The sequence below is a fragment of the Arachis stenosperma genome, chromosome 2 (assembly GCF_014773155.1).
Source record: "Arachis stenosperma cultivar V10309 chromosome 2, arast.V10309.gnm1.PFL2, whole genome shotgun sequence".
NCBI lineage: Eukaryota > Viridiplantae > Streptophyta > Magnoliopsida > Fabales > Fabaceae > Arachis > Arachis stenosperma.
The window spans coordinates 89,635,278-89,657,907 of NC_080378.1; the positions used below are offsets into that span (position 1 = coordinate 89,635,278).

At 45.9% G+C, this 22,630-nt stretch overlaps 3 protein-coding genes across 3 annotated transcripts; all 3 read left to right on the top strand.

Annotated features, from left to right (window-relative positions):
• The first annotated feature begins 6,943 nt into the window (after positions 1–6,943).
• Positions 6,944–7,440, top strand: LOC130963141 (uncharacterized). The gene is made up of 2 exons (XM_057889289.1): positions 6,944–6,985; positions 7,102–7,440. Exons 1-2 carry the CDS (start codon positions 6,944–6,946, stop codon positions 7,438–7,440), a joined length of 381 nt encoding a protein of 126 aa, XP_057745272.1.
• Positions 7,441–9,779: 2,339 nt separating this feature from the next.
• LOC130963142 (uncharacterized) lies at positions 9,780–10,820 on the top strand. The gene is made up of 2 exons (XM_057889290.1): positions 9,780–10,106; positions 10,203–10,820. The coding sequence occupies exons 1-2, from the start codon at positions 9,780–9,782 to the stop codon at positions 10,818–10,820; spliced, it is 945 nt and encodes a 314-aa protein (XP_057745273.1).
• A 1,791-nt stretch (positions 10,821–12,611) lies between these two features.
• Positions 12,612–15,103, top strand: LOC130963143 (uncharacterized). The gene is made up of 3 exons (XM_057889291.1): positions 12,612–13,967; positions 14,088–14,712; positions 14,916–15,103. The coding sequence occupies exons 1-3, from the start codon at positions 12,612–12,614 to the stop codon at positions 15,101–15,103; spliced, it is 2,169 nt and encodes a 722-aa protein (XP_057745274.1).
• The last annotated feature ends 7,527 nt before the right edge of the window (positions 15,104–22,630 follow it).

The window sequence follows — 22,630 nt, forward strand, 5'->3', positions numbered from 1 at the left end:
CCAGCAGCATCAGTACGGGAAGAAGGAGGACGAGTCTGAATAGGCACAACATCTACAGTTCCATCATCCCGGTTCAGAATCTGACAATCCGGATCAGACGTAATTAGAGGAACCGAGGAGGTCGATACCTTGATAGAAGGCACTGGGGGAGGTTCAACATCATCATCGGGATCATCTGGGACGATCTTGCCATCCTTTACTACGTTATCAAGACTAACGAGAGTCAAGTCGGCATCAGGAGAAACAATCCGGAACTGCTCCATCAGGTTCTCAGAGACGACAGTTACGCTGCCCACAAGGTGACCCTGAAGCTCGGCATGATTAACCCGAGCAATTTCCAAATCATCCCGGAGATGCATTAACTCCCTATAAGCTGAGACATAGCTATCCTTGTGCTTCAGTGCCATGTCCTCAGCCAACTTCAAAGAAGCAGCCAAAGCAATAGAGCTGGCCTTCTCACCCTCCAGTTCCTTCTCTACCTTTGCCAACTTTACCTCCAACTCATCCTTCAGACCCTTGATCCGATCAAATTCTGATTTGGCCTCCTCCATGAAAGATTTTGTGGCATGAATCGGGATCCCCTAAACAGTTCGGCAAATAGCCGCTCCCATATGTGCCATTTTCACACTACTTTTGGTGATAAAATCCAGATGCTGGAGAAGAGACACATCGTCCATGGAGAGCCCACCATAGGGGGCAATTTGCTGGTCAACAAACTCGATAGCATCAAAATCCGGGGCATCCAGGTTAAATGACTCGGATGTTTCTTGCTTTTTTAAGGGAGGAACACCAGAAGCAATGGCTGAAAACAACATGTCGGTCTCAAAAGCAGTAAAAGGAAAAGTAATGTTCAACTGACTGAAGAAGTATTCAGAGGCATAGAAGAAGGGACGCTCCCTCTCATGGAAGTCGGAAAACAAACTCTCTCATCAGAATCAGGAGCAACAAGCTCATAATCCTCCTCACGAGCACTGTTACTACAAATCCTATGGCACTTCCTCAGCTCTGTGCAAAATTCAGCATCCACAACAGAAACACACAACAAAACAAGGGAGTCCAGCCAATCGGACATCCCCTCGGGAACTTTGAAAGACATCTCTACAATGTTATTTCGAGAAGACATGAGGCCAACTAATCCTACAAGTAAGAAAAGAAGATGGGGTTACTAAAAACATCTCGGACAAAGGATATAGGCGAACACACAGAAAAGGAAAACCCCAAGACTCAAACCAAAGTCCTGGGACATCCTTTGGAGGCAATAATAAAGCAAGCTTTCTAGGAAAAACCTACTTCTCGTATCCCAGCACCTCTCAAAACAAGAAAAGAAGGCTTCAAACAGCAAGCACAGCAAGCATTTTTCCATCAAAGCAAAACACAAAACGTCATAAAAAACATTGCCTTACAGTCTAAACCAGCAAAAACCATCCACATCAAACACGCCAAGCAGAGGCCATTAAAGATGCAACCTTTTTCAAAATCAGACAAAAGCAACCTTCAAATAAAATGAAGAACAGATGCGGACAGCGATATCAGAACAGAAACAACAAAGAACATGCAAAACTCTAAAAGCATCAAGCAAAAGCAAAAAGAATCATGCAGAAGATGGAGAAACTCCCAGAACGCACATTTCAACAAATCTAGGGCACAATGGAAACAGAAAGATCCGAACTTTCTCTAAAAAGAGGATCAAAATCAAAACCTCATCACAAAAACAAAAACAAAGAGAAAGCACGAAATGGGACTAACCTGGAGACGAAAGAAGCTTCGAGAAAGAAATATGGAGGCGCAGAAATGAACGCTTCCCAGAAAATCGCCAAACGAAAGCCGCAAACACAAGAAAGCAGAAGCGCAAGCAAAAAATAGAGAGCGAAGAGAGCGGAGAAAAGAAGTTACGAAAAAGGCGAAGGAGAGAAACCGTTTCTGGATTTTCAAAAACAAAATAAAGAGCCTAAGGGAAACGGGGCAATTAATGTTAAAATTAAAAAAGGCATTAAACCGTCGCACGTTCCCAAAACGCCGATACAAAAGCGCGCGCTTAATGAGGAAAAACGTTCTACATTCAAAAGCTCCTACAAAGGAATCGACAAAATGCTTGAGTTCAGTTTCATTAGAAAAGGACCAAAATTCAGGACTCGACCTCAACAAAAAAAACCGAGCTCAAGCAGGGGCACTGTTCATATTCTGGGTCGAGCTGTCTGACCCGGGATGTTCTACAGACAAAGCAACCGACCTCTTTAGGTCAAGCGGACCGACTTCTTCGCAAAGAACTCGGTCCAAGTCGACAGGAAAGCCCAAAGAAGGGCCCAACTCAAGGAATACGATCCCGATCCAAGGGCAGCCCAAGCCTATAGAGATAAGGGCAGTTCCATGAAAGATAAGCTGACCTCAACAAAAGATAAGATAAGATAAGATAAGATAACTAACTTATCTTATCTAAAGAAGGTCACATCTCACCATTATAAATACACTGGAGCACCCAGGTATAACTCATACTCTGATTCTACTCAATACCTGCTTAATACCCTTGCTAACTTAAGCATTGGAGTCCCTTGCAGGTACCCCCCACCCTTCGGTGATAAAGGATCAGCAGCACTCTCAGTTCCACAAATCGGACACACCAGCTCCGGCCGCTATACACCTGCCGGACACGTCGGCTCCGATCAACACAGAAGATCTCGATCGAGATTGACCTACAGTTTCAGGTAACCCTCGGAACAGCAGTAAAAGAGAAATCCCAGGACTCACACGAAAGTCCAGGGGCACCCTTTGGAGGCAACAACAGGGCAAGAACACAGAGAAGAGAAATCGACAATCTATACCCAAACAGTCCGAACACCTCTCAAATAAAAGGTCAACACAAAAGCTCAAACTTTTGTACAAAAGGAGTCAGGCAACGATGAAAAGAAACAGGAACAACAACCAAATCCTAAGCAAAGCACACATTCTCCTCAAAAGGCGAATGACAAAAGAAAAGTCACAACAAATGATCAAAGACGCAAACTTTTTGCAGAAAGAACCAAAGTTCTTCAGATCAAAAGGGAGCTTGGGCTGAAGAGCTCCCACAAGTCCTATGGGCATATCGAAAAAATCCACACTTCACCATGCGGAGTGAAGGCAATGATCCCAGTAGAGATCGAAGAAGGATCTCCCAGAATGATCCTCTACAATAAAGAGGTCAACTCCCAAAACCAAAGGGAAGAACTCGACCTACTCGGATTAGGGAGGAAGTGTTAAAGCGTCAAATGGCCTCAAGATACAATCAGAAGGTAATCCAGCGAAGTTTCACCAACAACTACCCCATCCTATTCTGAAATGACATCGGAACAGGTCGGTCAGGGAAAGGAAAGCTAGCAGCCAACTGGAAAGAACCATACCAAGTGTTCAGAGGAACTGAGGAAAGGCTACGACAGAGTATCCGACCTCGAGGGGCAAGAGCTACCAAGGTCATGGCATGCTTGCAATCTAAAAAGGGCGCCAGGCCGAGATCCAAAAAGATTGCCCGACCTAGAAGGGTAAGCACTAACATGTACACACTCTTATTCATATCTTCATTTTATTGTTTAAAAGTTCGCAGATTCCCTAAAAAGTTTCCTACCAAGACGTCCGATTACGACAGGTCGGCAAAGTGAAAACCGAATTCACCGCCCGATCACGACAAAGGTTGGCAAGGTGAAAACCAAATTCACCGCCCGATTACGACAAAGTCGGCAAGATGAAAACCAAATTCATCATTCGATTACAAAGCAACAGGTCGGCAAGGAGAAAACCAACTTCACCGCCCGACCACGATGAAAACCGAATTCATCGTTTGATTTCGACAAAGGTCGACAAAGTGATAACCAAATTCACTGCTCAATCAAGACACATTAATCTGAAACATTCATCGTTCAATTATAAAGCTACAGATCGATAGAAAGTGAAAATCAAATTCACTACGCGATCACGATAAAGACCAAAGATGAAAACCAAATTCATCAAAAGGTCTGCCAAACGAGGGTTAAAACTTAAACTCTATAAAATCGGCAAAGATGAAAACAGAATAATGCAAGAAGTTATAGAAATTGGTCCATAGAAAGGACCTGACGAGGTCCTAATAAAATGGATTGCTATAAAATAACTTAAAAGACTGGCCAGCACAAAAAGTCGGACCAGCCACAACAACCCAAGTTATAAGTAAAGCCCTGAAAAGAGGTCTGGCCAACCCTATAAAAGAGGATTACTATAACTTCGAAGAGCCCGACATGATGAAGTCGGACTCCTACAAAAAGTTACAAAGATAATCCCTGAAAGAGACCTGAACAAGGTCCAAGAAAGAGGATTATCAAGTAACTCGACAGGGCCTGACATGACGAAGTCGGCCCAGAAAGATAAAGTTACAAAAGATAATCCCTGAAAGAGATCTGAACAAAGTCCAAGAAAGAGCATTGTCAAGTAACTCGACAGGGCCCGACATGACGAAGTCGGCCCAGAAAGATAAAGTTACAAAAGATAATCCCTGAAAGAGACCTGAACAAAGTCCAAGAAAGAGGATTGTCAAGTAACTTGACAAAGCCCGACGTGACGAAGTCGGCCCAGAAAGATAAAGTTACAAAGGTAATCCCTGAAAGAGACCTGAACAAGGTCCAAAAAAGAGGATTACTAAGTAACTCGACAGGACCGACATGATGAAGTCGGCCCAAGCCGATCAAAGTGACAAAAAGTTATAAAAAGAAATCCCAGAAAGAGACCTGACAAAGGTCCAATAAAGAGGATAATAGAAATAACTTAGAAGGGACCGACAAGAAGAAGTTGGACCAACAAAAGCTACAGCTTGGACCGACAAGAAGAAGTCGGACCAACGAAAGCTACAGCTTGGACCGACAAGGAGAAGTCGGACCAACAAAGCTAAAGAAGGATCGACAAGAGAAGTCGGACTAACAAAAAATGTGCGCTAAACGGACATGGCTCCGCCCAAAAAGCCACGGCTCCATGACAAGGCCATCAAAATTGTTCAGACTAACTAAAAAGTGTTCTACGAGAACACTAAAAAGTCGTCGGACAAGTTAGCCCCAAGGACCACCTCGACCAAACAGAAAGTGGACAAAACCAGAAGTGATCAAAAGAGGTCGGACAACAAGGTACCAACACTCTACAAAGATCCACAAAAGAGACAAAGACATCTTGCAAATGGCCAGAGAAAGGCCAGGAATGCTTTGCTAAATGGAACGAAGTCTTGAAAAAGAGACACTACTTAAAAGGCAAAGGCACAAATCAAAACGGCGCTAAAAAGTCATCCAAACAAACTGTAAAAAGGTTCCCCTCCAGAACACTACCTAAAAAGTTGTTGGATTATGACTAAAAAGCCCGAGTAGTGAAGACAAACAAGTCGGAAGATAAGCTGAAAAGCCCTCTCAACAAACTAAAAAGGGCAATACCAGACTCACACAAGGAGAAACTACTCAAGATCGACCAAAGTCAGGATGCTTGAGCACGACTTCCCCAAAAGAGATCAAAACTCTGAAAGCACGATCTCACAGAAAAGTCTGAACTCAAGCAGGGGCAAAGTCATACAGGTCGACGTCAGAGGCGCAAGCATGACTTCAAAAAAGAACAAGCCAAAGGGATGGAAAACAACTTAAGGCTCAAATGTGCTTAGCCAAAAGGGATACAACTCCACTCAAAGAAGGCACAATCTCAAACAGGTTACGAACGTCATCCGAGACTAAAAAAGGTTCTATATAAAGAACACTAAAAAGTCATTGGACAAGTCACTAAAAGCCCGGGTATCAAGCCGCAAGGATAGCTTCGCCAAAGCAGAGGGTTGTCAACACAAACTTAAAAGCAAGGCGTGATCCAGAAGGCAAGGGTAGAAAACCCACACTACCACTCAAAAGAGGTTGGACTGTGAAGTACCAAACCTCTAGAAAATCTACAAAGATTGCAAAACAATGAAATAAACAAGCCAGACAGATGCTTGAGCACGACTTCCAAAAAGATTGAAGCTCTGAAAAGCACGATCTCACAGAAAGATCAAACTCAAGCAGGGGCACTGTTCATACCCTGGGTCAAGCTGTCCGACCCGGGATGTTTAGCGACAAGATGACCGATCTCTTCAGGTCAGACTATCCGACCTCTTCTCAAAGAGCTCGGCCAACTCGCCAAAGGAGCCCAAAGCAGGCCCAAAACGAAGGAACACAGCCCAATCTAAAGGCAGCCAAAGCCTAGAAAGATAAAGGCGGTTCCCCTGAAGATAAGATGACCTCACTTAAAGATAAAGATAAGATAAGATAAGATAACTAACTTATCTTATCTAAAAAGGTCACTCCACACCATTATAAATACACTGGAGCACCCAGGTATAACTCATACTCTGATTCTACTCAATACCTGCTTAATACCTTTGCTAACTTAAGCATCAGAGTCCCTTGCAGGTACCCCCCACCCTCCGGGGACGAAGGATCAGCAGCACCGCCAGATCCAACAGGTCGGACACGACAGCTCCGGCCACCAGCTCTAAACAGGTCGGACATAACAGCTCCGACCAGTACAGAAGATCTCATCCGAGATCGATCTTCAGTTTCAGGTAACCCTCGGAACAGTAGTCGATAGGAAAATAAAATTACGAGCAATGAACTCTATTTTATTGGCCGATGAATTATATCCAGCAGCCGAATTACATTTGATAATAAAGCCATGGCCATTTAGAGGTTAGGCTTTGGATATAATTAGTTTGATTCACCCTCCTTCATCGAAACAACACAAATTTATTTTGGTGGCTATTGATTATTTCACAAAATGGGTTGAGGCTATTCCGTTAGTAGAGGTTGGTCAAAGTGAGATAATTGACTTGATTGAGGAAAATATTATCCATCGATTTGGAATTCCTCAAACGTTAAGCACTGATCAAGGAACTATGTTTACTGGCTAGCGAATTAAAAATTTTGTGGCTTCAAGAAATATTAGTATGGTTACTTCTACTCCTTATTATGCACAGGCTAATGGGCAAGTAGAAGCAGCAAATAAGATATTGATAAGCTTGATTAAAAAGCATATCGGGAGTAAGCCTCGAACATGGCATGAGACTTTAAGCCAAATATTGCTTCTACTCCTTATTATGCACAGGCTAATGGGCAAGTAGAAGCAGCAAATAAGATATTGATAAGCTTGATTAAAAAGCATATCGGGAGTAAGCCTCGAACATGGCATGAGACTTTAAGCCAAATATTGTGGGCCTATCGAAACTCACAAAGAGGTTCGACAGGAACTTCACCTTATAAGTTGGTATATGGCCATGATGCGGTATTACCATTGGAAATTAATTTGAATACTTTAAGAGTATCGAAACAAAATGATTTACTAGTCGATGATTATTGGAATGCAATGTTTGACGAGTTAAATGAGTTAGATTTAGAGCAAATCTTGGCACCTGAGACAGAAAGAAAGTGTTGTTTGAAGTTATAATCGTCGAATTAAAGAAAAATCTTTCAAGATAGGCGAATTGATTTTGAAAGTTATTTTACCGATGGAAAAGAAATTGAGATTTCTGGGTAAATGGTCCCATAGTTGGGAAGGCCCTTTTCAAATAATAGGGACATATTTTGAGAATGCCTATCAAATTAAAGATATCGAGTCAGAAAAGGTGATTAACTCGATCAATGGGAAATACTTAAAACTCTTCTATTGTTGGCAAACTTAGAAGTTCAACATATACTAGAGTTCAGAGAATGATGAGTTCAAGAGATTCAGATAAAGAAGGAAGAGTGAACTTTAAAAGTGTCACTGTAGCCGTTACTGAGAAAGGAATGCAAATAGAGGTAACTTCGTGAAGAAGATGAAGTGGTAGGAAGAGGAAGCGCAAGTCTCGGGAGACGTGTCGAGTGGATCAATCGTAATGGGAGTTTTAATGGTAATTATTGTTGATTTGGGAACTGGCATTTTTGGATTAAATGCTTTACTCTTCGATAATGATATCGAAAGCAATCATATTAATCCAAGGGGCAATTTGTTGATCAAAAATATTTTCGATCGAAGATATTTGTCAGGACGATATGGATCAAGTATAATTTCTCGAGAAGACACGTGCATAAGTATAAGTTTCAGAGTAGTCAGCGTCGATTTGAGTTTCAATCATTTTATCGATCGAATGGGGTTAAATCGAAAAAGGGATTCGATTTGAGAAATCGAGCAAAGCCTTCGAAGAGCTGGTTGAATAGAAGCGGGAAGTTTAGTGACTTTCATTACGCAAGAAAAACATGGGGATTATCTACAATCATGCAGCAGGAACAGTTACCAAGAGTGATTGTATTTCAAATTCATAATTTCTTATTTAATTGTAATTAATTGTAATTTAATTAACCGTTATGTAAGATAGCCTATAAATATTGTGAAGTAGTGTTAGGGAATAAGGGTTGGAACTTTTACTCAGAAAAACACTCTAAACATTCTCACATCCCAGCGAATTCCTGAAATTGCAATCGAGTTACACTTTCTGATCTGTAGGGTTCCTTCCACCTTCTTCTTTCAATTTAGTTTTTCTGTAAACTTAACCGTTTAATTAATTTTATTCACGAAGTGTTCTTTATGTTCCTCATCTAATTTATCTTTCTGCGTTTTTATTCCTTCTGTTACAGTTCTTTGATTTAATTGAAGGCATTGTTATTGCTTTTTTCTTTTAATCTTCATGCAAACCTGTCCATTTACTATTTATTTAGTTTTCAAAACTTTAATTTCCAAACCGCATTTCATCAATTTACAAATTTACTTCATTTTTTGTCAATATTGGTTTAATCGAAGACGTTTTGATATACTTTTAGAAAACTGATACTCGCACAGAGGAGTAGGTTTTGCTCCCAGATCACTAGATATCAAACCACCATCGATTTGCTAAAAATCGACAAAATAGTTAGACACTTTTCTAGCGTTTTTAAAAAATTAGAGAATATTTTGTTGTTAACAAAAATAGATGTTATTTTTGAGTGTTTTGATAATGCGAGAGTAAAATGAGTAGTTAACTTAAAATTTGTTGAAACTTGTTACGGCCTGGCCTAGACCACTCGCGGGTCAACCCGACCCATTGATGACCCGACCCGAGCGGTCGGGCACGTACAATCCACCACGCGACTCGGACACGCGTCCTTGACAGCTCTCCACAGCAGCTGTAAGGAAGCTTCGAGGAAGGTGGGCCTATCCTTGCAGGGCCCACCTCTGACACAGTATAAATGGGAAAGGACCTGCCCTTCCCCCAAGGTACGTCACTTTTTCCACCTATCATTTTCCCCGCCTGCACACTAGCTGACTAGAGCGTCGGAGTGTCTTTGCAAGTGGCACCCCCTCTTTCCTTTCACAACGAGAGCTCGGCTACACGGCGAATCCGAACCCAGTACAACCGCGATTGAGGCGTTCTCACCCCCTCCAATAACCACCCGACCTGTCCGGCAACCGACTACCGAACATTGGCGCCGTCTGTGGGGACTGCCTTAATGGACGTTGTGCCGGGTCCCGGAGACCAAGGCCGAGGAGCCGGAGCGGAAGGGGCAGCCTCTGTCGCCTGACTAAGAGGACGGCGAAGGTCCCTCCGACAACACACTGAACCGCACACAAGGACGCGACCCTTCGGGGGAACGGGCGGCGACAGCGCCATAATAATGCAGGAGCTACGTCACAGGGTCTAGAACCTGGAGCGACAACTGGCCGACCAGGAGCGTGACGGACGAACCACCGATCCCAGCTACACCCCATCCCCTGAAAGCCAAGAGAGAGACTCCCACCGAAGCCGTCTGCAACGCGCCTCCGCATCCCGAATGGAAGCAGAGAGCACCCGTGAAGAGTCTCTAATCCCGAGAAGACGAAATGACACGATCATCTACTCCCGAGGCAGGAAAACGCGCCGCACGGCACGAGATCGCGAAGACGGGGAAGGGAGGTCCGAGAGGACACGACAACCTGTGATAATGGGCGCCACCCCATTCCACCGATCCATCCTCGAAGTCCGGTTGCCGAAGCACTTCGACAAACCAACGGACATGAGGTACGATGGAACTCAAGACCCTCTAGAACACCTCACGGCCTTTGAAGCAAGGACGAATCTAGAGGGAGTAGGGGACGAGGTGAGGTGCCGAGCCTTCCCGGTAACCCTAGCGGGACCCGCGATCAGATAGTTTAACGGCCTCCCGCAAGGATCCATTTACGAGTTTTCGAACATCAGTCGTGCATTCCTGGCCCAGTTTACAACACGAATAGCAAAGGTAAAGCACCTGATCAACCTTCTGGGGATAACCCAGAGACAGGGAGAGTCGACCAGAAAATACCTGGATCGGTTCAACGACGAATGCTTGGAAATCGACGGCCTAACCGATTCAGTGGCCAGCCTTTGCCTGACTAACGGCCTCCTCAACGAGAACTTTCGAAAACACCTTACCACGAAACCAGTTTGGACGATGCACGAGATCCAGACGGTAGCCAAAGAGTATATAAACGACGAGGAAGTCAGCCGAGTCGTGGCTGCCAATAAACGGCAACAAGGTAACGGAGAAAGACTGAAGGAACAAACCAGGGAAGAGGCGCCAAGCAAGGCACCGAGGCCGTTCCCCCGGGTCGGGAAATTCACCAACTACACCCCGCTCACTCTTCCCATCATGGAAGTTTATCAGCAAATAGCCGAGAAAGGAATCCTGCCGAAGCCTCGACCACTCAAGGACCGTACGGGAGGAAACAAGAACTTCTATTGTGACTACCACAAAGGCTACGGTCACCAAACACAGGACTGCTTTGACCTGAAGGATGCACTAGAACAAGCGATAAGAGAAGGTAAGCTAGCAGCATTCTCCCATCTTATCAGGTAGCCGAGGAGGCGTTATCGCGACCAAGACGAAGAAGGCAAAACCCGTTCGGCAAAGCGGCGACAAGAGCCAGAAGACAGAGATCACGGCCTCACCGTGATAAACGTGGTGACGGCCAAAAATGCCGTGCCAAGGTCCCGATCGGCGCACAAGAAAGATGCTAAGGTCTTGGTGGTCTCCTCCTCGTTGGTGCGAAACTCTAAGAAGCCTCCATCCATTTCTTTCGGCCCGGAAGACCAATGGTTCGACGACGCCCCGGAAAACCCACCCATGGTCATCACGGCCAGAGTGGGAACCGGTCTCGTCAAACGCATCCTTGTCGACACAGGGGCTGACTCGAACATCATGTTCCGCAACGTATTTGACGCACTGGGACTAAGGGACGCCGATCTGACGACTCACCAGCACGGGGTCATTGGATTTGGGCGACCACTTCATCAAACCGGATGGAGTAATATCCCTGCCGATCTCAGTGGGACAGACTCAAGGCCGAAGATCGGCGATGGCCGAGTTCGTGATCCTCTGAGATTCCACCGCCTATAATATCATCTTGGGAAGGAAGACGATTAACGATGTTGAAGCGATATTCAACACGAAGCTGCTAGTCATGAAGTTCGTTACCGATGACGGATCTATAGGGTCCATAAGAGGAGACCTTGAGACGGCAATCGCTTGCGACAATGCTAGCCTCTCCCTAAGGAAGAAATCCAAAGAGGCGTCCGGCGTGTTCCTAGCCGACCTGGACGCCAGAGTAGACGACAAACCCAGACCGAAACCAGAAGGGGACCTGGAAAAATTCATGATCGGCGACACAGAGGAAAAATTCACGTTCATCAACAAGAACCTCCTGCATGAGTTGAAGGAGCCCTTGGTCGAAATGATAAGGGCCAATAGGGATTTGTTCGCCTAGACACCGGCCGGCATGCCGGGCATAGACCCAAAAATTATGTCACACCATCTGGCTGTCAAGTCGGAAGCACGCCTGGTAGCCCAACGAAGGAGAAAGATGTCGACATAGAGGACGGAGGAGGTGGCCAGGCAGACGGCCAGCCTCCTAGAAGCAGGTTTTATACGAGAAGTAGACTACTCGACGTGGCTCTCGAATGTAGTTCTAGTGAAAAAGCAAAACGGCAAATGGAGAATGTGCGTAGACTACTCTGACCTTAACAAAGCATGCCCTAAGGATTGTTTCCCCTACCCTAACATAGACGCACTCGTCGATGCTGCGGCGGGCTACCGCTATCTAAGCTTCATGGACGCCTACTTCGGTTACAACCAGATACCGATGCACCATCCAGACGAAGACAAGACGGCGTTCATAACGCCGGGGGGAACCTTCTGCTATAAGGTGATGCCATTCGGCCTAAAAAATGCAGGGGCAACATACCAAAGGCTGATGAACAGGATATTCCACGACCTCATAGGCAAGACAGTTGAAGTCTATGTGGACGACATCCTCGCGAAAACAACGCGACCCGACGACCTCCTGAATGATCTGGCAAATGTATTCGCGTCTCTCCAACAACACGGCATGAGGCTGAATCCCCTCAAATGTGCCTTCGCCATGGAAGCTGGAAAGTTCCTAGGATTCATGATAACTCAGAGAGGGGTAGAAGCCAACCCGGAGAAATGCCAAGCGATACTCCAAATGAAGAGCCCAGGTAGTATCAAGGACGTCCAAAGGTTGGCAGGGCGGCTGACCTCATTATCCCGATTTCTCAGAGCATCGGCAACAAAGGCCCTACCGTTCTTTAACCTCATGAAGAAAGGGATAGCATTCGAGTGGACACCCGCATGCGAGGAACCTTTCGGCACTTCAAGGAAATCCTGGCGGCACCCCCGGTTCTCGGGAAGCCAAAGGACGGGGAGCCATTATACCTGTACCTCGCCATAACAGGAGAAGCCCTGGCCGCAGTTCTGGTGCGAGAAGAAGGGAGGGCTCAACAACCAGTCTATTTCGTAAGCAGAGCCCTGCAAAGGGCAGAATTAAGGTACAGCAAACTGGAAAAGCTAGCTCTAGCACTCTTGACCTCCTCACGGAGGTTAAAGCAATACTTCCAAGGTCACCAGGTTGTCGTAAGAACGGACCAGAGAATCCGGCAACTACTTCAAAAACCCGACTTGGCGGGAAGGATAATGACTTGGTCTATTGAACTTTCCCAATACGACATACGATACGAACCCCGGCAAGCCATCAAGGTGCAGGCGATGGCAGATTTTCTAGTAGAAGTAACGGGGGATCCAACCGAAGAAACGAGCACACGGTGGAAGCTCCACGTGGACGGAGCCTCCAACCAGACGTCTGGGGGCGCCGGGATCATCCTGGAAAGCCCGGTTGGAGTCGTATACGAGCAGTCGATCAGGTTTGAATTCCCCATTTCGAACAACCAGGCAGAATACGAAGTCCTTATAGGGGGCTTAACCCTAGCAGCGGAAGTCGGAGCAACAAGGCTGGAAATATGCAGCGATTCCCAGGTCGTCACCTCCCAGGTAAACGGGAGCTATCAAGCCAAAGACTCGTTATTACAAAAGTACTTGGAAAAAGTCAAGAACTTAAGCCAAAAATTTGAGGAGGTCACGGTCCACCACGTGCCAAGAGAAAGGAACACACGGGTAGACCTCCTATCAAAATTGGCCAGCACTAAACCGGGAGAAGGCAACCGGTCTCTCATCCAAGGTATGACGAGGGAGCCGGCGGTCACCTTGCATTTGTCAAGGCTGGGCTCTTCATGGCTAGACCCCATCACCAGCTTCCTAGAAAATGGTAAACTCCCTGACGATGAAAAGGACGCCGTGAAATTGAGAAGGGAAGCAGCCAAATACGCAGTCATTCAAGGACAGCTATTCAAGAAAGGGTTCAACCAGCCCCTACTGAAGTGCTTACACCTCGACCAAACGGACTACGTCCTCAGGGAAGTCCATGAAGGCTACTGCGGACACCACATAGGAGGCAAAGCCCTAGCAAGAAAATTAATTCGAGCCGGATACTATTGGCCGTCAATGATGGCAGACTCCAAGGAGTTCGTCAAAAAATGTGTCAAGTGTCAAGAGAACGCCAATTTCCACAGGGCGCCGGCCTCCGAGTTAAGCCTGTTAACGTCCTCCCGACCATTCTCGCAATGGGGAGTCGATCTCTTGGGGCCCTTCCCAGTCGGTCCCGGGCAAGTCAAGTACCTCATAGTCGCCATTGACTACTACACCAAATGGATAGAGGCCGAGCCGCTGGCCAGCATATCCTCATCCAATTGCAGGAAATTCATGTGGAGGCAGGTGATAACGCGATTCGGGATTCCAGAAGTCGTCATCTCGGACAACGGCACACAGTTTACCGACAAGAAGTTCACGGAATTCCTCACCGGCCTGGGCATAAGACAGAAGTTCTCCTCGGTAGAGCACCCCCAAACAAACGGACAGGTGGAGTCCGCGAACAAGATTATCCTGCTAGGGCTCAAGAAGCGATTGGATAATAAAAAGGGTGCTTGGGCCGACGAGCTAGCCTCAGTGCTCTGGTCTTACCGAACAACTGAACAGTCCTCCACCAAGGAGACTCTTTTCCGACTAACATACGGATTAGACGCGGTAATACCTGTGAAAATTGGGGAACCGAGCCCCCGGCTACTTTTGAAAGGAGTGGAGGAAGCCGTGGAGAAGGACCTAATAGATGAAGCCAGAGAAATGGCCCATTTGACGGAGACAGCGCTAAAACAAAGAATGGCCCTACGCTATAACACCAAAGTGCTCAAAAGGGAATTCGAGCCGAACGATCTCGTCCTAAGGCGTAACGACATCGGCCCACCGACCCCTGGAGCAGGCAAGCTGGCGGCAAACTGGGAAGGCCCCTATAGAATCAAAAAAGTGATGGGTAAAGGCGCTATCAAGTTAGAAAGGCTCGATGGTAAGGAAGTCCCGAGAACATGGAACGCGAACAACTTGAGAAGATTATATTCCTAGCGCAAGAGGCGACACGCCGACCAATCAAGCTAAGTAGTTAATTCGCGGATTTGAACTTTTCGTTATGACCTATGGGCCCTTTATGCAATTACCGAATAAAATATACTTGTGCAAATTTTCTCTCTTTTGTTTTGTTTTGTTTTCTAGACAACCCGTTCCATCACAACTCGACAACGATGCGCGGCCCCGGGACTGATCACCCCGGGAGCCCATCAACTGCCGCAATAGCAAATGACTACACTAAAAGGCCACGACCCGTTAATTTAAACGACATCTATAAACTAATAACGGTTAATAGAAACGATAACACAACCAGGCGAATAAGAAAGTATTAACTACGTTAAAGCGGGCAAACGACTAAAAAGTCAATTGTTCACAAAAGCCAAAACAAAACGGCTAAACCAGAAAGTTTTACACAGAGGATTCACTTCTTGGGAACGTCAACAATCTTGCCGTCTTTGATGACCTTGAAGACGCCAATCGCCGACGTGTCGAAATCGGGAGCAACAATTTTGACCTGAGCTTTAAGGGCCTCCTCGGTCGCCAGGATCGCACCCTTCCCTTGCTTGACGATGTCTTTATACTTTGTTTTCAACGTTGCCAGTTCAGCCTCCACAGTTTGCTTCTCCTTCTCGATCTCGGCCACCCGTTTTTGTGCCGCGCCGACCTGACTCTCTAAAGCCATTTCGCGCTCGACAAGTCGTGAAACCGTGGCGGCCGACTCTTCCAACTTCTTCTCGGCAGTAGTGGCTTTCTTCTCGGCAGCGTCGAGCTTCTCTTTTGATTGGGTCAGCTGCTCGCGGAGAGTCTCAACTTCACCCTTAAGCTCATTATTAGCCTTCCCAGCTGATTCCAACCTCCTGCGAAGGGATTCCATCCCGGACAGTTCAAACTCGGCTTTTCGAGCTATCACTGCGCCGCGCAAGAGAGTACGGTACATCTACCTCGCTTGCCCGGCAAGGGACGACTCAAGAAAACGCTCCTCAGTACCGGGAATCAGCTGAGAATCGATAAAGCTCCCGGCATCAAAATTCTTCTCCATTACAGTAAGAACCCCCTCAGGACTGCTGGACATCTTCCTCTTCCTCTTCAAGCTTGGAACCTCCTCCACCCGAGTACCGACCACTTCGCGGATCGGGGAAGCGTGAATCGCCGTGTCGCCATGAACCAAGGCATCCTGGGCCGAGGTGCCGGTCTTCTCGACCGTGGCACCTTGCTCGGAATTGGCCTTGTCCTCCAGAGGAGCAGTAGATTTTTCATTACCTCCCTCATCGTCGCTCGCGCAAAGGAAGGTTTGGAACAAGTTAGGGAGACCCGTTATCTCGGCAGACATCCCCACTGTAAAAAGAAAGAGAAGTCGGTTAGTCGCAACAAGTTGTTAAGAAAAGCAAGAAGCTAAGAGACACAACAAGCAAAGGCTTCTCACAAATATAATTACGACCGGCCTCCCGATCGCCCATGAGGAGGTGAGGATTCACATGATTCCTCCCAAAGACTGCCATCAACACATCGGCAATCTTTCTATCCACCGCAGACATGCCCTTATAGGATACTTTAACGAAGGCATTGGACCCTGCCCCGAAGCACCAATAGGTCGGGATAAGGCGTACCCCTCCAACGACAACCAAAAGGGATGACGACCTTTGACAGGGCGGACCTTGAAATATTTATCCTTAAATCTGTGATAGGAGTCCTCAAACAAACCAAAAATCCTCCGACCTTGGGCAGACCGGAAGGACATGAACCCCTTCTTATGTTTCCCCTCCTTCGAAGGGTTTGTGAGATTGAAAAAGAAAAGAAAGACATCTACAGACACCGGCAGCTCGAGATATTCACAAACCATCTCGAAACAGTGGATTGAAGCCCAGCTGTTCGGATGCAACTGCGACGGCGCCACGGAAACCCGACTTAGAAGCGCCATTTGGAAGGCGAAAAACGGAATACAGACCCCAACCTGGGTGAACATAGACTTATAGAACCATATCCAATCGGGAACCGGGGGAGCATTGAAGTTGAGCTCGTACAAGCGCTCCTGAGGAGCCGGGACGAAGACGTCATAATTAGCCTCCTCGTCGGTCCCTCCGCATAGGTACTCGGCTTGACGGAACTCGGTGAGCTCCTCCTCGCCCATTTGGTTGGGAGAGTCCTTTACATCGGAAATGACCCAGGCGTAGGGGTCATACGCCGCGGGAGAAGGGGAAGCCCGGGAAGACGTGCGAGCCATACCTACATGGGGGGACCATCCAGTCAGTCTAAGAGGTCGGGTGCTCAGGCCGAATACAGACGCTACCCCCACTACTCCCCAACTAAGGCTAAACAATTAAAACATAAAAGGTTCAAGAAAAACCTACCCTGGAATGGTACCCCCCCAACACATCTAACCAGCATCGAAAGGCTACATAACAACAAAAATCAAGCAAATACAAGCAACAAGCATGCAAGAACGAAACATAAAAGGAAAAGATTCAAGAATTACCTGAATTGGTTGTAAGAGAAGGAGGATGAAGTTGTAAGAGAAGAAGGATGAAGGGGGACGTGCGAGGGCACTACAACAACGTTCTGAAATTTTGGGGAGAGAGTAGCATGAAGATGGAAGAAATGGGAGTATGCAGAAATGCAGAAGCATAAAACTGACTGTTTAAAAACTACCTCACAAGAAGCGCGAAAAACCTGGGGGCAAAATAGTCTTTGCGAACAGGGTTTTTTCACCCCATTATGAGCATTCAATGCTCGGTGCAAGGAACGAGGCAACGAAATGGTTGCATATGCAACCAAGAGACACGCACATTAGGGGCATGTCCCTCCCACGGGTGGCCGACCTGACGAGAATAAACGAAACGCGAGACGACACGCCATTGATAGCTCCCACGACTACCACTGGCGCGTGGGGGTACTGTTACGGCCTGGCCCAGGCCACTCGCGGGTCAACCCGACCCATTGATGACCCGACCCGAGCGGTCGGGCAAATACAATCCACCACGCGACCCGGACACGCGTCTTTGACAGCTCTCCACAGCAGCTGTAAGGAAGCTTCGAGGAAGGTGGGCCTATCCTTGCAGGGCCCACCTCTGACACGGTATAAATGGGGAAGGACCTGCCCTTCCCCCAAGGTACGTCACTTTTTCCACCTATCATTTTCCCTGCCTGCACACTAGCTGACTAGAGCGTCGGAGTGTCTTTGCAGGTGGCACCCCCTCTTTCCTTTCACAACGAGAGCTCGGCTACACGGCGAATCCAAACCCAATACGACCGCGATTGAGGCGTTCTCACCCCCTCCAATAACCACCCGACCTGTCCGGCAACCGACCACCGAACAGGTTGTAAGAGAAGGAGGATGAAGTTGTAAGAGAAGAAGGATGAAGGGGGGACGTGCGAGGGCACTGGTGCGCGAAATTGTGAACAATACTTTTCACAACTCTCATAATCCCTGGTCATGAACTCCAAAAACTTGGTAGTTCAATCCCATGGCATTACACAACTTCACACAACTAACCAGCAAGTGCACTGGGTCGTCCAAGTAATACCTTACGTGAGTAAGGGTCGATCCCACGGAGATTGTTGCTATTGAAGCAAGCTATGGTCATCTTGTAAATCTTAGTCAAGCAAACTCAAATGTATGATGGTGATAAACGAAAATAACATAAAAGGTAAAGATAGTGATACTTATGTAATTCATTGGTAGGAACTTCAGATAAGCGCATGAAGATGCCTTCCCTTCCGTCTCTCTGCTTTCCTACTGCCTTCATCCAATCCTTCTTACTCCTTTCCATGGCAAGCTCGTGTAGGGTTTCACTGTTGTCAGCAGCTACCTCCCATCCTCGCAGTGAAAGCTAATGCTCACGTACTCTGTCACAGTACGGCCAATCACCGGTTTGGTTCCCTCCCCTACTGGAATAGAATCCCTCTTTTGCGTCTGTCACTAACGCCCAACAGGTTACAAGTTTGAAGCACGTCACAGTCATTCAATCATTGAATCCTACTCAGAATACCATAGACAAGGTTAGACCTTCCGGATTCTCTTGAATGCCGCCATCAGTTCTTGCCTATACCACGAAGACTCTGATTAAAGAATCCAAGAGATATTCACTAAGCCTCAGATGCGTGTAGAACAAGAGTGGTTGTCAGTCACTTTGTTCATGAGTGAGAATGGTGATGGGCGTCAATCATCACCTTCATCATGTTGAAGAACAAGTGATATCTTGGACAAAGAACAAGCGGAATTGAATAGAAGAACAATAGTAATTGCATTAATACTCGAGGTACAGCAGAGCTCCACACCTTAATCTATGGTGTGTAGAAACTCCACCGTTGAAAATACATAAGAACAAGGTCTAGGCATGGCCGAATGGCCAGCCTCCCAATTGATCTAAGATAGCATAAAACGAAGATAGCTACCAAAGTCTGCGTCCTAATACAATAGAAAAAGGTCCTACTTATAGAAAACTAGTAGCCTAAGGTGTACAGAAATGAGTAAATGACATAAAAATCCACTTCCGGGCCCACTTGGTGTGTGCTTGGGCTGAGCAATGAAGGAATTTCGTGTAGAGACCTTTTCTGGAGTTAAACGCCAGCTCTCATGCCAGTTTGGGCGTTTAACTCCAAATTTTATGCCAGTTCCGGCGTTTAACGCTGGAATTTCTGTAGGTGACTTTGAGCGCCGGTTTGGGCCATCAAATCTTGGGCAAAGTATGGACTATTATATATTGCTGGAAAGCCCAGGATGTCTACTTTCCAACGCCGTTGAGAGCGCGCCAATTGGGCTTCTGTAGCTCCAGAAAATCCACTTCGAGTGCAGGGAGGTCAGAATCCAACAGCATCTGCAGTCCTTTTTGGTCTCTGAATCAGATTTTTGCTCAGGTCCCTCAATTTCAGCCAGAAAATACCTGAAATCACAGAAAAACACACAAACTCATAGTAAAGTCCAGAAAAGTGAATTTTAACTAAAAACTAATAAAAATATAATAAAAACTCAACTAAAACTACCAAAAACATACTAAAAACAATGCCAAAAAGCGTACAAATTATCCGCTCATCACAACACCAAACTTAAATTGTTGCTTGTCCTCAAGCAACTGAGAATCAAATAAGATAAAAAGAAGAGAATATGCAATGAATTCCAAAAACATCTATGAAGATCAGTATTAATTAGATGAGCGGGGCTTTTAGCTTTTTGCCTCTGAATAGTTTTGGCATCTCACTCTATCCTTTGCAACTCAGAATGATTGGCTTCTTTAGGAACTCAGAATCCAGATAGTGTTATTGATTCTCCTAGTTAAGTATGATGATTCTTGAACACAGCTACTTATTGAGTCTTGGCCGTGGCCCAAAGCACTCTGTCTTCCAGTATTACCACCGGATACATACATGCCACAGACACATAATTGGGTGAACCTTTTCAGATTATGACTCAGCTTTGCTAAAGTCCCCAATTAGAGGTGTCCAGGGTTCTTAAGCACACTCTTATTTGCCTTGGATCACAACTTTGTTCCTTTTCTTTTTTTTTTCTTTCTTTTTTTTTATTTTTTTTTTCTTTTTTTTTCTTTTTTTTTTCCGTTTGCTTTCTTTTTTCTTCTTTTTTTTTTGTATTCACTGCTTTTTCTTGCTTCAAGAATCATTTTTTTTTTATTTTTCAGATCCTCAGTAACATGTCTCCTTTTTCATCATTCTTTCAAGAGCCAACATTCATGAACCACAAATTCAAAAGACATATGCACTGTTTAAGCATACATTCAGAGAACAAAAGTATTGCCACCACATCAAAATAATTAAACTGTTATAAAATTCAAAATTCATGCAATTCTTTCCTTTTCAATTAAGCACGTTTTTATTCAAGAAAGGTGATGGATTCATAGGACATTCATAACTTTAAGGCATAGACACTAAAGACACTAATGATCATAAGACACAAACATGGACAAACATAAGCACTAAAATTCGAAAAACAGAAGAGTAAAGAACAAGGAAATTAAAGAACGGGTCCACCTTAGTGATGGCGGCTCTTTCTTCCTCTTGAAGATCCTATGGAGTGCTTGAGCTCCTCAATGTCTCTTCCTTGTCTTTGTTGCTCCTCTCTCATGATTCTTTGATCTTCTCTAATTTCATGGAGGAGAATGGAGTGTTCTTGATGCTCCACCTTTAGTTGTCCCATGTTGGAACTCAATTCTCCTAGGGAGGTGTTTATTTGCTCCCAATAGTTTTGTGGAGGAAAGTGCATCCCTTGAGGTATCTCAGGGATCTCTTGATGAGAGGGGTCTCTTGTGTGCTCCATCATTTTCTTGGTAATGGGCTTATCCTCATCAATGGGGGTGTCTCCTTCTATGTCAACTCCAACTGAATAACAGAGGTGACAAATGAGGTGAGGAAAGGCTAACCTTGCCAAGGTGGAAGACTTGTCCGCCACCTTATAGAGTTCTTGGGCTATAACCTCATGAACTTCCACTTCTTCTCCAATCATGATGCTATGGATCATGATAGCCCGGTCTATGGTAACTTCGGACCGGTTGCTAGTGGGAATGATTGAGCGTTGTATGAACTCTAACCATCCTCTAGCCACGGGCTTGAGGTCATGCCTTCTTAATTGAACCGGCTTGCCTCTTGAATCTTGCTTCCATTGTGCGCCCTCTTCACATATAACTGTGAGGACTTGGTCCAACCTTTGATCAAAGTTGACCCTTCTTGTGTAAGGATGCTCATCTCCTTGCATCATAGGCAAGTTGAACGCCACCCTCACACTCTCCAGACTAAAATCCAAGTATTTCCCCCGAACCATAGTAAGATAATTCTTTGGATCCGGGTTCACACTTTGATCATGGTTCTTGGTGATCCATGCATTGGCATAGAACTCTTGAACCATCAAGATTCCGACTTGTTGAATGGGGTTGGTAAGCACTTCCCAACCTCTTCTTCGGATCTCATGGCGGATCTCCGGATATTCACCCTTTTTGAGTGAAAAGGGGACCTCGGGGATCACCTTCTTCAAGGCCACAACTTCATAGAAGTGGTCTTGATGCACCCTTGAGAGGAATCTATCCATCTCCCATGACTCGGAGGTGGAAGCTTTTGCCTTCCCTTTCCTCTTTTTAGAGGTTTCTCCGGCCTTGGATGCCATAAATGGTTATGGAAAAATGAAAAAGCAACGCTTTTACCACACCAAACTTAAAATGTTTGCTCGTCCTCGAGCAAAAGAAGAAAGAAGAGAGTAGAAGAAGAAGAAATGAGGAAGAGGGAGATGGTGGTGTGTTCGGCCAAAGAGGGGGAGAAGTGGTGTTTAGGTTGTGTGAAAATGAAGAAGTGAAGAAGGGTATTTATAGGAGAGAGGGGAGAAGGAGTTCGGCCATGTATGGGTGGGTTTGGGAGGGAAAGTGGTTTGAATTTGAAGGGTGAGGTTGGTGGGGTTTTATGAAGGATGGATGGGAGTGGTGAAGAGAAAGATGGGATTTGATAGGTGAAGGGTTTTTGGGGAAGAGGTGTTGAGGTGATTGGTGAATGTGGGAAGAAGAGAGAGAGTGGTGGTGGGGTCCTGTGGGGTCCACAGATCCTGTGGTGTCAAGAAAAAGTCATCCCTGCACCAAATAGCATCAAAATCCACGTTTTGAGCCATTTCTGGCGTTAAACGCCGGACTGGTGCCCATTCCTGGCGTTTAACGCCAGGTTCTAGCCCTTTTCTGGCGTTTAACGCCAGTCTGGTGCCCCTTTCTGGCGTTAAACGCCCAGAATGGTGCCAGACTGGGCGTTAAACGCCCAACTGCTAGGCTTACTGGCGTTTAAACGCCAGCAGCTTCTTCCTCCAGGGTGTGCTGTTTTTCTTCCTGTTTTCATTCTGTTTTTGCTTTTTTCATTGTTTTTGTGACTTCTTATGATCA